The following is a 14,567-nucleotide window of genomic DNA, read 5'->3' as shown; positions in this document are numbered from 1 at the left end:
TTTTGTAAAAAGCCCATTTAAATCCCACAAACAATCCAGAAGAAGGAGGGGCAGGGGGTCAAAGGAAGCGCAGGAGACACTCCCATCTGATCCTTGTCAATAGTGACGTCAACACTGTACCGACCAACACCCACCTACACAAAGCGGGATATAGTGCGATGGCAAGAATACACAGGGAGATGATGGTGGTTTTATTGTGGGACACAAAAAATACCACATTTTCCACGTTCCAAATAACATGGGGGAAAGGGAGGGAAGACGGAAGACAGCAGCTTTATGGCAATAATATTGTGTAAAGCAAGCGGAGAAAAACATGGTGAAAGAAGGATCGCATGAAAAAAAAGCACCAAGTGAAGGAGCCCGTAAGGAATTTGGAGAAATTGTAGGCGATATATGCCTCCTTCAGACTCTTCTAATCTGAGGAAACGCAACACTGATGGTTAGGGGACACAAGAGAATTATTGGGAAGGTGAGGAATGCAACACACAAATCCATTATAATAGACTCTGTTTAGAGCTTTTCTAAATATGCATCAAGTATGGAATTATTCATAGATGAGCACCAAACAAAGTGTGCAACACACAAATACAAATGTACCCTTTGAGGTAATTATTGGGTTTCAGTAACCCAGGTAACCAATATGTAGGGACCACAAAAAGGAATGGAAATTCTGGTTCTTTTTCTAAATGTGTGTTGCTCTGAAAGGCCAGTTACAACACACATTCCCCACCACCACCATCACCAAAGAACTGGGTGAACTGGTCACAGAGGCCATTTTGAAGCATCATAAAACCTTAACTTCACAAACTGTCTGCTCTTTAGCTGAATGTTCCCCTCATCTTTTCCAGTGCTAGAGTTAGGTTCAAGGTATCCTTATGTAGTTTGTATTGCACTGAAAGCCTAACCCTATGTTTTACTGTTGCTGCAGAACAAGGTGTGGGATCAAGCAAAAATCGGGCTACTGTAAAATTATATTTTCCTCTCAATCCATGTCTCTGGGTTAAAAGACTAAAATAACATATACAAATAGTTAAAAATATAAAATAAACAAATGGAAAAATACAATACAATTCAGCAAACAAAACAGGAATGAGAAAAACAGCCATCAAAATCTAGAACTAGGAGTCTAAAACACCTGAGCGAAAAGGAAAGTCTTTGCCTGGTGCTGAACTGCCAACAACACAGTTGGCAAAGGAACCTCTTTGGGGAGGTCATTCCACAAGTGGGGTGCCACAACTGTGTAGGCCCTCCTGTAGCCACCCACCTAGCTTTCTTCAGCAGGTGCAGCTGGAGGAGGGGCTCTAAAGACAATCTACGGATCTGAGCACATACAGGAGAAAAATGTTCCTTTAGATACTCTGGTCTCAACCCATTTAGGAATTTAAAGGTCAACATCAATTCTTTGAGTTGACCTCAGAAATGGGCTGGAAACCTGTGCAGTTGATGAAGCCCTGGCACTGCACAACCATATTAGCCAGCGCCAGTAGGAACCTGGCAGCTCTGTTTTGAACTAAATGAAGTTTCTGAACCGTCTCCAAAGACAGCCTCACCAACAATGCATTGCAGTAATCGAACTGGGAGATTACCAGAGCATGGATAACGGTTGCCACTCTATTTTGGTCCAAATAGGGTCGCAACTGGTATAGCAACTTAGGTTGATAAAAGGCACTCCTGGCCATCTGGGCCTTATGGGACAATGATGGATCCAGGAGCACCCCCAAAGTGCACACCTGATTTTTCAGGGGAAATGCAACACCCTCCAGGACAGACTAAACAACACTCAAGTAGGTACATGAACCAGCTGCTAACAGTACCTCCATCTTGTCTGGATTCTGCTTCAGTTTGTTGGTCTTTATCCAATCAATTACCCTGTTCAGGCACTGATTCAGGACATCCACTGCCTCACCTGGGTTTGAAGGGAAGGAGAGGCAGACTTGGGTGGCACATAAGTCCACTTACACAAATAACGTCCCCTGGCAGTTTCATGTAGATATCAAATACCGTGGGGGATAAATTTAAGCCCTGTGGCACCTTGTGATGTTACTATGGGACAGAGCACTAATCCCCAGCACCAGCTTCTGGAAGCAATCATACAAGCAGAAATGGAACCACTATAAAACAGTGCCCCTAACTCCCAACCTAGACAACCACTCCAGAAGGCTACCATGGTATCAAAAGCCATTGAGAGGTCCAAGAGAACTAACAGGGTTGCACTCGCCTTGTCTCTCTCTTGGCAAAGGTCATCCCATAGGGTGACCAAGGCAATTTCTACCCCAAAGTCAGGCCTAAAGCCAGATTGGAATGGATCTAGAAAATCAACTTCATCCAAGAGTGCCTGGACTTGATCAGCAACCACACGCTTGAGCACCTTGCACAGGAAGGGGATGTTAGAAACCGGCCTATACTTGTTCTCCACTTCTGGCTCCAGGTTAGGTTTCTTCAAGAGTAGCCTGGTTACTGCTTCTTTTAAGGAGGCTGGCACTGCCCCCTCTCTCAAAGAGGAATTTACAACCTCCCCAACCTAACTGGCCATTCCTTCCTTACTAAATGTAAGAAACCAAGATGGGCAAGGGTCAAGTATACAAGAGGTCAGTTGAACTCATCCAAGCACCGAAACTATCCCTGTTTGCAGTTCAATCCTATGCATGTTTATTTAACAGTAAAGCCCTCTTGTCCTGATCCAATAGTGCTGCTTGCATAAAACCCGTTCACCTTTTTGGTGAGGAAGAGGGAGTCCAGAGACTGCATCTAGTTCGCTTCCCAAACAATTGCTGGGATTTAGCAATTCTACACATCTACTCAAAGTAAGTTAGACTATGTTAAATGGGGCTTACTCCCAGGTAAATGAGTATGGGATTACAGCCTAAGGACGCTTGCTCCACATGCTAGAGTCTCTGGATTGGGGGATCTGAGTTTAGTGGGACTTACTCTCAATTACATATGTAAGTGTAGTTTCTAAGTAGTATTTTCTGGTTTCAAACTCTTAGTGGATTAAAAGGGATTTTTGATATTAGAATTCTAGCTCTCTTATTCTCTGTATTTTAATTCAAAATTAGGCGAAGGGAAAATGAAAATATGTTTTGTCAGAAAACTGTTTTAAAAATGCAATGTGTTCTTATTCAGCTTTGGGCAAAAAAATTAATAAAACATTTCAAAGGGCTCATGTGAGATTAAAATTAAAACAAAAGCAAAAAAATCACAATTACTTAATTCCACCATCTGTTCACACTGAAAGAGCAATCAGCCAGGAGGTTCCCCATGTGTGCAAACCAATCTAGTCTGAATGGCAGCAGAAAATAACAGCTTGTCATGTAAGTTCAATGTTCTTTGTTATTTGAGAGACTGACTCTAGTGAAAACTTTAGCAAAATGAGCTGAGCTGCTTTAAAGTATAAGATACTTCCCTGCGCTTTGTGTTTAGCACTGCTTTTACAGACATGCCGGCTGCCTTGGGCCATATGTTACATCATATTCTCTACACGTGGCAACACGGTCTCATTACCATCTGCTTGATTTTGCATGCATTTCCACGGTCCTTAATGTTGACAGCTGTGTTCAGAGGCCATTGCCACCTGCCAAATGATAAATACCCTCTTATGTGGAAAATATGAATTGTTAGTTATCACCATGTGACAAATATTTGCCCCAGAAGGCTTTGCATATTGCAAGACTCCTGCACCAACCTTGCAAATAATTATTCAAAATAAGAGTTATTTGGTCTACCATATTTCTCTCATAAGCTTATATCTCTTATAAGTTTATAACTTTTATTATCTCTCTTAAAAGTTTATAACTTTTATAAAGGAAGAAGTGATATATTAAGATACATTCCTGTATTACATTTGAATCAGTTTGATTCTAACAGAAGACATGCAGGTTCTATTCATACGTGCACAGGTGGGTAGGTGGGTAGAGGAACTGTGGAGAGGGGAGGGGTAATGGAAACACGCCAAGCGGGCCCATCACACGATCGCAGAACCATGTGGTTCTATTACTGACCCAAGTCCGCAGTTAGAATCCATACCTGTGCGAATCCTGCAGAGTGCTCTGCTTTGAAATTCCATATTTTGTGTTCTTTGTAAAACATAGCAAAGAGAACAAAGAGAAATGATGTAAATATGAGAAGCAAAATACAGGGAATTCAGACCCAAACATTGGTCCTCCTAGGATGCAAAATCTATCCTCAGGAAGCCAATGGCAGTGGTCCTCATTAGCTTTATCTGCTCCATTTTTACTACAAGTTTAGAAATGTCATTGGGTAAGGAACTTATTTTTTACAAGAAAAGGCAATGTTCCCAGAACCAAAGTTAGAATGTTTTTTAAATGTGTTTTGTTTGTAACAACAAATTTGTATTTTTTAGTTTATGTTCTCTGCTCTTATATCAAATGTAAAGAAACTGCTTAAGATTTTAAAGTAAAGGCAAAATTCTATTGATTGCGCCCTTGTTGTTCAGAAGCCTCTGAACTTGGAGGCTTCTGATATTCCTATGTTCTGAGATTTCTATGGACTGAATCCAGCAGGGCGGAAGGAGCGTTGGCAGTGATCTTTGCCTCTCCATTCTCAGTCTTCAGCAATTTTCTCTAGATGGGCTTTTCAGCCTGTTTAGCAAAGGCACTTTGGAGGGGGAGGAAAGGTGGCTGGAGGAGGCTCAGGATATTGTGTATCATGGACTCTCCCGTCTCCTCCCCTCCCTGCCTATTAGGATGCCTCCTTCCACCTCTGCCAAGATCACTTTTCCTACCTCGAAGGGCAGACAGTGTGTGTGTTTTCTGTGTTGGTTGTGACGAGGCAGGGGAGAGGGTTCAGATCTCCAACTCTCCCTTCCAAGTTCAGAACACTGTCTCCAACCTCAGAAGGGTTTTTCTGAGCATTCCCAGGGACCATAGAATTGCTCTCTAAAAGATGGGGGTGGGGGGACACCCCTGATGTTAAAGTCATCTATTTATAAACTCATGTTTGTATTAATACCAGGAATTGTGTAGACTTAGTTTTCTTTGTTTCACTTTGTTGTGGAATATAGTGTGAGATACATTACCTGCTGATCCATGATCTAGCCAAATACAGAAATCCTATATCATAAAATCCCTAAGGAAAAGACAAATCTGTCACAACCAAAATATATATATTGCCGCATCTGCCTTTGTCATGGTCTTTTGATGACTATTTAATTATCCCCAAATTGCTCCTATTTAGCTTAGAATGTTTTCATGCTCCCTTATCTTTTGCATACAGTCGTGTGAAAAAGAAAGTACACCCTCTTGGAATTGTATGATTTTACATATCAGGACATAATAACAATCATCTGTTCCTTAGCAGGTCTAAAAATTAGGTAAATACAACCTCAGATGAACAACAACACATCACATATTACACCATGTCATGATTTATTTAACAGAAATAAAGCCAAAATGGAGAAGCCATGTGTGAAAAAGTAAGTACACCTTATGATTCAATGGCTTGTAGAACCACCTTTAGCAGCAATAACTTGAAGTAATTGTTTTCTGTATGACTTTATCAGTCTCTCACATCGTTGTGGAGGAATTTTGGCCCACTCTTCTTTACAACGTTGCTTCAGTTCATTGAGGTTTGAGGGCATTTGCTTATGCACAGCTCTCTTAAGGTCCCGCCACAGCATTTCAACTGGGTTGAGGTCTGGACTTTGACTGGGCCATTGCAACACCTTGATTCTTTTCTTTTTCAGCCATTCTGATGTAGATTTGCTGGTGTAATATGTCATGTGTTGTAGTTCATCTGAGGTTGTATTTACCTAATTTTTAGACCTGCTAAGGAACAGAGGATTGTGATTATGTCCTGATATGTAGGGTGACCATATGAAAAGGAGGACAGAGCTCCTGTATCTTTAACAGTTGTTGAGAAAAGGGATTTTCAGCAGGTGTCATTTGTATGCATACAGCATCTGATGAAATTCCCTCTTCATCGCAATAGTTAAAGCTGCAGGTGCCCTCCTCTCTTTCGTATCTGTTCAATAGGGCAGGACTCCTGCAGCTTTAACTGTTTATGATGAAGACAAAGTTTCACCAAGTGCTACATGCATTCAAATGAGACTTGCTGAAATTCCCTTATTTGTTTGTTTTTAACAATGGTAAGAAGAGGAAAACCACTGTCTAGTCCCAAAGTGGGTTTTGCGTGCAAAATGTTTCTGCATGGGAAATTGGAATCAAATTACTTTGTTACTTTGTTCTTGGGCTAACAGCAAGATTTACTGGCTCATGTTGTCCTAAAATGACCTTTCTAAGTAATGTAGAAGAAGACTTAGCAGAATTTGGACTCAGCAACATCCTCTGTCTTACTGCACTAATGTTTACTGCACAGGGTTTAAGTTTGTTCATACTGATATAAATACTTAGTTGCATCTTAAAATTTTGGAAGCAAATGATCAGTTGGACAATTGCAGATATAAAAGGATATAAAAAAGCAGGACCTCAATTTGTAAAGATAGTGAGTTAGAAAATGGCAATTAATGCATTTCAAAGCCGTTTATCACCAAGGATAAATCTTGATGCCAGCCCCATTCATAGGCAGTTTGGATCCTGCCCAATATGATGGTTCACCACCTTGGGCATGATCAAGCCAAAATTAAGTTCCATTGATAGGAGGGGAAAAACCAAATTCTCCTGGTTGATAGAATGGGGATCATATCGTTTGTTTTCAGTAACAACACTTTTCAGGAACACAACACTTTGGAATTTGTCAAGAGCACACTCCTCTGGAGTGCTTTATGTCGCTGTTGGCAAAACAAAAAGAAACAGACTGTAATTGTATGTCTATTCAGAAGAAAATCCCATTGAATTCAACAGGGTTTAATCTCACATTAAGTGTGCATAGGATTGGCTTACTCCCAAGTAAATGAGTTTAGGTTTACATAACCTAAAGATGCAGGTCTATCCACCCCTAATTTGGGAGTAAGCACCACTGAATTTACAAGCAAACCTGCATATTAGGCTGCCTCAAAGGTCTAGTGGGATATGTTTTTGTGGACACCAGAGTGCTCAAGTTCCGGAAAGCTTATACCAACATAAATCTATTAGGGCACAATCCTCTGCACGTTTAGACAGAAAAAAGTCTACAACTCCCAGTATGCCCCAGGCAGTCATGCTGACTGGGGAAGTTAAAGAGTTGTAGGGTTTGTTTTGTCTAAACATGGTTAGGATTGTGCCTTTCGTCTTTAGAATCTATGCATGTCTACTCAAAAACAAGTGTCATTGAGTTTAATGGGGTTTACTTCCTGGTATGTGTAGCCTAAGGTGCCACAAGATTCTTTGTTATTGTAAAGATTAACAGGTTTGTTTCTGTTATTGTTTTCCTACGACAAATTACAGGACTATCCGTCTGGGAGGGGGTGGGGGAAAGGGAGACGGGAAATGCTTTTTGAACTCGTTAGCTTGGCGGGTTAAACAGGAGGCGACGGGTAGTCGCCCACGTTGTCCCGGAGCAAAGACGAGTTGCTGCCCCTTTCACACTGCAGTCGAGACAGTCACACGCCCATTGGTGGCGATGGTTGATCTTCTGAGGGAAGGCAAAAACTCGACCGACCTGAAGTTCTTGGCTGAACCGAGGGAGGGAGGGAGGGAGAGGCGAGGCAGTCGTGCCCAACCCCTGGACGAGGCGCGGGAACCCAGCATGCTCCTTGTGCCTTGGGAGAAGGCGGGCTGCAGAGGAAGGGGGCGGGCTGGTCGCGGCCACGGCTCCTCCTCGTGGGCCGGGCGGCTGAGGAAGCCGCGCACCGTCCTGCCTCCACAGCGGGGAGGAGGAATAAGCAGCGGCTGGCTACTCAGGCACTTCCCTTTGCCAGAGTCCCGCTGGAGCAATGGACTAGAAACTTAGGAAGGGGCTTCTTCTGCCACCCCCGCGCGGCGCAGGAAGGGGCCGCGGGGGAGTCGCTTCTCGCCGTGACCGCCTGCCTCTCAGCCCAAGCCGTAAGGGAGGGAGGCAGCCCCGGTCTTCTCCCACTGCCGGAGATGTCCGGCGGGAGTAGCCGGAGGAGAACCGGCTCCTCATGGCACAGCAGCTTCTCCCGACTTTTCAGCAGGAGCCCCTCCAAGGAACAGGAGGAAGGGGCCAAAGCAGCCTCTCAGCGAGAGTGCGGACACAGGTAGGGAAAGGGCGCGAGCAAGGCCGGCGACTCACTTGTGCCCTCTCAGCTGAAGGGGCTTCCCTTCGCCCCTGCTCGCGTGCCTCGGTCCCTTCTTTGAGGCTCCCTCACCCCCGCCTTTCCTGCTCTCCCGGCCTTGTCCTGTTGTTTCAGTACTTTCTCTGTCACCGTACTTTCTCTGCCTCGCTTCCCATCACTTTACGATGTATCATGGGAAGCAGTTGCCCCGTTTTGAGACTGGCTGGAGAGCCCCCTCAGCTGCTAAGGGCAGCCGCAGCAGAACTACTTCCACACTGTGTGTGGCGGGCGCTTTTCAGTAGGTGAGAGATACTGACGGGATTCTACCTGGGTCAGCCAAATCCAGTGGATTGTTAACCTTATAGCTCTTCCTCCTCCTTCCATTTTCCACTCCCCGACCCCCACACAAGGAAACAAAAGCGCACCAGACTAATTTTAATATCAAGCACTTCCATATATTCGGAGAAGAGCATTTGCCAAAGTCCTTCTAGAGTAGTCTGGAGGCTACATGTAAAACTACATGTTAAAATGCTACTTGCAAGATGTCACTTGTAAAAAGTAAGAGAGTGGGTGACAATTCTGATAACAAAAGACTCATCTGGGGAGCATAGCATAGCAGCTCAGATTATGTCTTCTGTATGTTGTTGTGAACTGGCCTGGCATATATTTTTGATGGCCAGTAAACAAATGTTCTAAATAAATATAATGCTGCAGCAGTTGATAATAACATATACATCTCCGGCATTAAGAATTCTACAGAGGTTGATATTCCATATGGACATTCTTTAAAATTTATGTTCTTATAAATGTGCCGTCTTCTCTGTACCCCTTACTCCATCAATTTGGAGAGAAGTACAGTTAAGAACATCACTTTCAGCAATGTAACATAACTGCATTCTGTTAGGCTATGACTCTCCTTGAAACTTATAGAGCAATTCTGCCCATTGTCCATGTCTACTCAGAGGTAAGTCCCACTAAGTTCAGTGGGACTTAGGTTAGTAAGTATAGGATTGCAGCCGTACTCATGGACATACAGAGGTTATCTTAATAACTCATTAGTTAATTTGTGTGCCACTTTATATTCATAATTCAGTGTCTGTGTTAACCTAACCCTATTACAGACCTGGAGAAACTCACAGAATACTTTACAATGAAATTAATACCACACATTAAATACTTTTTTCAGTGCTCTGTATTAGTGGTGAGAGCTTCTCCATGTGCTTTATCTGGTCAATAGGAAACTCCAGATCTCAAAGTGGGTTCTTTAATATACTATTCTGGATCTTAGCTAAAATATAATTAGAATTTAGTGTTGGTTAAAACAGAGAAATAATACTTTCACAAAAGTATATTTTAATTTCTGGCTCTGGCCATTACTGTTCAGGAAGCTGTAAGGAAGTCTGGTTTTTGTTGAGCAATGAGTATCATTAAGGTATGACAAATAATAGTACAGAAGATTTCCTAGATTATAAAATAATGTAGATCAAATAGCTGTCTATGTAGGAAACAAGTCACAGATTGGCCTGTAGAATTGATGCATCATGCTTGCAGTACACAGAAATTACTTCGCGTATGAAAAACTCTGCTGGATCAGACCAAAGGCCTGTATAGTTCAGCATTCTGTTCCCATGGTGGCCAAACAGAAGCCCATACTGCCTTTGATACTGGAAGTAGAATATAATTATCATGATTAGTAACCACTGATGGCCTTATCCTCGATGAATTTGTTTTATCTCCCTTTAAAGCCATCGAGGTTGGCCGCAATGATGTGCAGCAGCAAATTTTCTGCTGCTTTATTTTTCCATGGATTTTTTTTAAAAAATTATAAATTCATTAATAGCAATTAATGGATGCCAATTGCCAATATAATATTAGGCAAACTTTGTAGTTTCAAAGTTATAATTATTTTTTTCATGTGATTATCCCTAGGAAGTATGTGAGAGTTACTATCATTGAAATATATATGCCACAGTGTGAAATGGAAGTAATAAATGAGATTGAAGGTGTTCCAACAACCTCAATGGAAGAAAGTTGAACATGCAGTTCTTTGGATAACCCTGGGTTGTAGTATTATGAGAGAGGCTATCCGCTTTCTCCACACCTCTATCCTATCCCCTCTTACCTTTTTTTCTAAGATAAAACCCCCCAAGCATTGTAACCTTTCATCACAGAAAAATTGCTCTAGCTCCTTGATCACTTGGTGGTGGTCGTTTTCTGCACTAAGACATAGAATTTTCTACAATAATGCATAAAACAAAGCCTGCTTGCTTAGATTTCGTCAGTTTACTATAAATTGGAAATTGCCTTTTAAATGGAAATTGCTGGATATTTTTACCAGGAAGCTCATTATGAATTGTACTGAGCATAGGTCAAATTGAAATGAATACTAAAACCAAGTATTCTGCAAACACAGGCCATTGGTTGCACTTCATTTCATGTGACTAGTCCACACATAGGGATATTCAGACACATCTATCAAGTTCATTGTGGACTGGATGCCCATCATAATGGGCATGTATCTTGGATATGTGTGTCATCCCCCTCCCCCGTTGGGGTGAATTTTTTATATTGGTATGAGGGACAAGTAATCAAAACCTTGTTGCGTATGATTATCAAGTAATGGAGAGAGTTAGATGGTTTGAGTGTTTTTAACTTTGATCTTCATTGAGAAAATGCAGCCTAGTATGTATGTATGGAATGACACAGTGAAAACTAATGACTGCTGAATTCCCCCCACCCCCAAATCTGTGGATTACTGAAGAAAGTGGTAAAACAATATGTGCACTGTTAATGAGCCCTTTGTGATCTTGTGAGTGTCATTTGATTCAGATTATGGTAATAGATTTCACTGTGTGGCAACTTTGGAAGTGGCAAACAGATGTCACATATTCGAGCTATGCTGTTATGTTTGTAGAGTATGCCTGATGTAGATTGATTAACTGGTTGTGATCAAATGTTCATACAAAAATGCTATTTTTAAAACGGAATGTGATAAACTATATATGCATTTAACAACAGGTGCATTAGGATATTTTTTGAAAGACCATGTATAATCTCTGTTAGTTTTGGCTTAACCGTTATGCTCTAATCAGCTTTTTTCATTAATGGGCTGATTTTATTTAAAGCTTTTATCCGCAGTTAAATGGCCTCATTCATCTTTTGTTAATGAATGTGTTATTTTCCCCTTCATCTATTTTTTATTGTAAACAGGTTCCATCCCAAAAGAGATTTTTTCCTATTAAACTCTATAATTTGCACTGTACATTGATGTGCTGTATAAAACAATTATGGTTCAGCCACATCCACAGAGTAGAATAGATCTCATTTTATTGTGTATCATTTGAAATGTGTTTTTATTTAAAAGCATGTTTCTTTAGTCCAGACATCCCCAACCTGGTGACTGCCTGATATGTTGAATTACAACTCCCATCACACCCAGCCAGCATGCTGGATGGATATTACAGGAGCTATAATCCAACACATTTTTGAAGGCACCAGAGTGGGGAAGGATGCTTTAGCTAGCCCATAGCTGCAAATACAGGAATATACAAGTTGGTCTACATGTGGTTGAAGATGAACTATATAGGTTAGGCAACGGTTAATCCAGTAGTGAGAAGTCCAGTGGTGTCAGCAAGAAAAACAGCCCTGTGCTGCTACTGTATTCTGGGAGATTTTGCAGCATAGCAGCAGAAGTTCTGCAATTGAGAGTATTACTTTTGCTGATTTTCTGAAGGCAAGCTGCCAGAGGGACCTAGACTCAGCCTCCAAAGATCCAAAAGCCCAGCAGGCAAAGCCTCTATGCCTGCCATTTCCAGGATAAGGCAAGTGAAGTTATAAAGAGTGCTTATTACTGTTAAGAGGACGTGGGAGAAAGGTTCCTGACTTCCTCCACCCAAACACATCTGACCCCCTTTCTTTGAAGCTGGCTAGTGACTACCATGCTTATACTGGCTTCAGCTGCTGGATGGCTCTTCTAATATTCGAAGACTAGTACAGATGCCCTAACCATTGGACATTTCAAGGACTTTGGTGGCAGGTAGTGGGAACCTGATTTGGCTTCTATTAATTTGATCAAGGTTTGGAGGGTTTCACTGATGTAGACCCTCTCCTTCCTCACCTCTACCCCCAAATTGTGATCCTGGTTGTCCATATACAGATGGACCAAAGTTGCAAAAGCTCACTTTCCATAAATCACCTTGTGCTTTTTAGGAAAGGCAACAGATGAAAGCTATGAATAAATACATTGCATGGCTTATCTCCTTGAAATTACAAGGTTGAATCTTGTACAAGACAGAGCACAACTGTAGAACTTCCTGTGACCATTAGGAACAAGAAGTTATAGATTCTTGCAGTACTAAGAGCTAAGGAGTGCATTTCTATGGATATTTAGACACACACAAAAAAGCTCTACAACTTGCAGCATTCCCCAGCCAGTGTGGCTGATGGGGTATGCTGTGAGTTGTAGGACTTTTTTGTCTAAATATGCATAGGATTGATTTTCTTTTAAATTTGTTCTAGGATTTACTTTTGCCTTTTGTCTTACAGCAGAGATTAAATTATTTGTTCATGTTTAAAATTGCTATTGCATACATGTTTCTATAAACTTCACTTTAATAAATTAGCATCATAAATATCTCAGATATTTTAAACAATTACATTATCTTGTTTTAAGATACTGGATCTATAGACATTTGCAAACATGGGCCAATATTTGCTGGGTATTAAGGTCAGTATTTTGCTTTCAAATACTTAACAAGTTATTGCTGCTACTTTCTTTATGATGTAGTTGCTTAAACCTCATCAAGGCTGAATACTTCAAATATGTGTTTTTACGAAGTGCCACACTAGCAACGTGCTTTTAAAACTAGAAGTAATGTTGTAAATTTTATCTGACCTATTTGTCTAATGCATAGTCTGTATTAATATTAGTTGCTATGCTTGGCAGATGCCAGAAGAAAAATCTCAGTGTAATCTGCTATAATCCTGGTGCTCAATATTGAACAACAGATTTATGCAAAAATAAAAGCATTCCGTTGTTCATATATACTTCAGATTAAGTTGTTTGTTTTGAATAATGTTGGTCAAATATATTGATTTTTAGTGTTCGAACTGAAATTTAGAGAGATTGTTGAGCAGTTCAGACAAGAGTCCCTGTATTATAAGAAGATTCTTTTATTGTGTTTATGGCTGTGTGTTCTTCCCTATTTCAGTAATCCTAGCAATGGTTAACTTTAATCAAACCTTGTTATAATGTAATTGTAAAAGTACAGATAGTTTTGTATGGATTTATGTAATCTTTTACAGAAGTGTAACTTCTGTTGTTTTTTCTCTGAGCCATTCAATTTTGGTTTTCTGTTCAGGCAGATGCAAAAGTTAAACATAAACAGCACAGATTAATCAAGAATATGGCATTTAATATATATTTTTCTAGATTGATGCTCTAAACCAAGGAATGCCAATTTCTGAAGCTGCTGAAAGAGCATATGCTTTGGTTCGCAAGTGCTTGTGGGAAGGTATACGAAGCAGAAAGAACCTGCTGATGTTGGTTTTGGATTTATTCTTTTTTCCTGCAGACTAGGAAGTGCTATAGCCAGACTTAGCATATCATAGACATTGCTATTATCTGCCAGTGATAGGACACATTACATAGCAAATATGTATGCTATAGATACACCAGTGTTAATCATTCTTGATAAACTACCATAGTCTGCAAGATTTTGGTGTGATAAGGCTGTCAATGGCTACTGATCCTGATGGCTATGTACTACCTCCAGTATCAGAGATAGAGCCTGTTCAGACAACGCACTAAACCATAGTTAGGCTGCTAACCCTTTTGCAGCAAATGGTTAGTGAGTTTGTTTAAACCATGGTTATGTAGCCACTATGGTTAGGAATGCTTCACATGACACAGTAAGTCATGGTTCACATGGTTAAACTCACTGGCACATTGTTTTAACTGCATCTATTGCTTTTAAATTATATATTGTTTTAACTTGGATTATGGTTTAATTTGTTTTTAACTGTGTATATTTATTGTTTTATACTGTATGTTTTTATCTGTACGCCGCCCTGAGATCTTAGTGATATAGGGCGGGATATAAATATTTTAAATAAATAAATAAACAAATAAATAAATGACATGAGCCACAATGTTTAGCTCAAAATGCTTACCCACTGTGGCGTAGTGTGTTGTCTAAACAGGGTCACAGTATGCTTATGTACATCAGTTACTGGGGAACATGGGTGGGAGGCTGCTGTTGCACTCATGCCCTGTTTGTATGTTCCTGTGGCAGCTGGTTGGCTGCTGTGTGAAAAGAATGCTGGACTAGATGAACCATTGGTCTGCTCCAACATGGCTCTCCTTATAGTATGTGCCTGAGAGAGTCCATGCATGCATGTCTTTTTTCCCTGTTGTTGAACATTTTGAATTCGCTGC

At 40.9% G+C, this 14,567-nt stretch overlaps 1 protein-coding gene across 1 annotated transcript in view; it reads left to right on the top strand.

Annotated features, from left to right (window-relative positions):
* The first annotated feature begins 7,930 nt into the window (after nt 1–7,930).
* CRYBG3 (crystallin beta-gamma domain containing 3) overlaps nt 7,931–14,567 on the top strand; it is a 74,088-nt gene continuing 67,451 nt past the window's right edge. The window contains exon 1 of the mRNA XM_063126815.1: nt 7,931–8,113. Within this exon, the coding sequence (XP_062982885.1) occupies nt 7,980–8,113 (134 nt within the window). The 5' untranslated portion in view covers nt 7,931–7,979. The remainder of the gene's footprint in view (nt 8,114–14,567) is intronic.

This window comes from Elgaria multicarinata, chromosome 5, assembly GCF_023053635.1.
Source record: "Elgaria multicarinata webbii isolate HBS135686 ecotype San Diego chromosome 5, rElgMul1.1.pri, whole genome shotgun sequence".
Taxonomy (NCBI): domain Eukaryota; kingdom Metazoa; phylum Chordata; class Lepidosauria; order Squamata; family Anguidae; genus Elgaria; species Elgaria multicarinata.
Note: the sequence above shows the minus strand (reverse complement) of the source record. Positions and strands in the feature narration are given on the sequence as shown.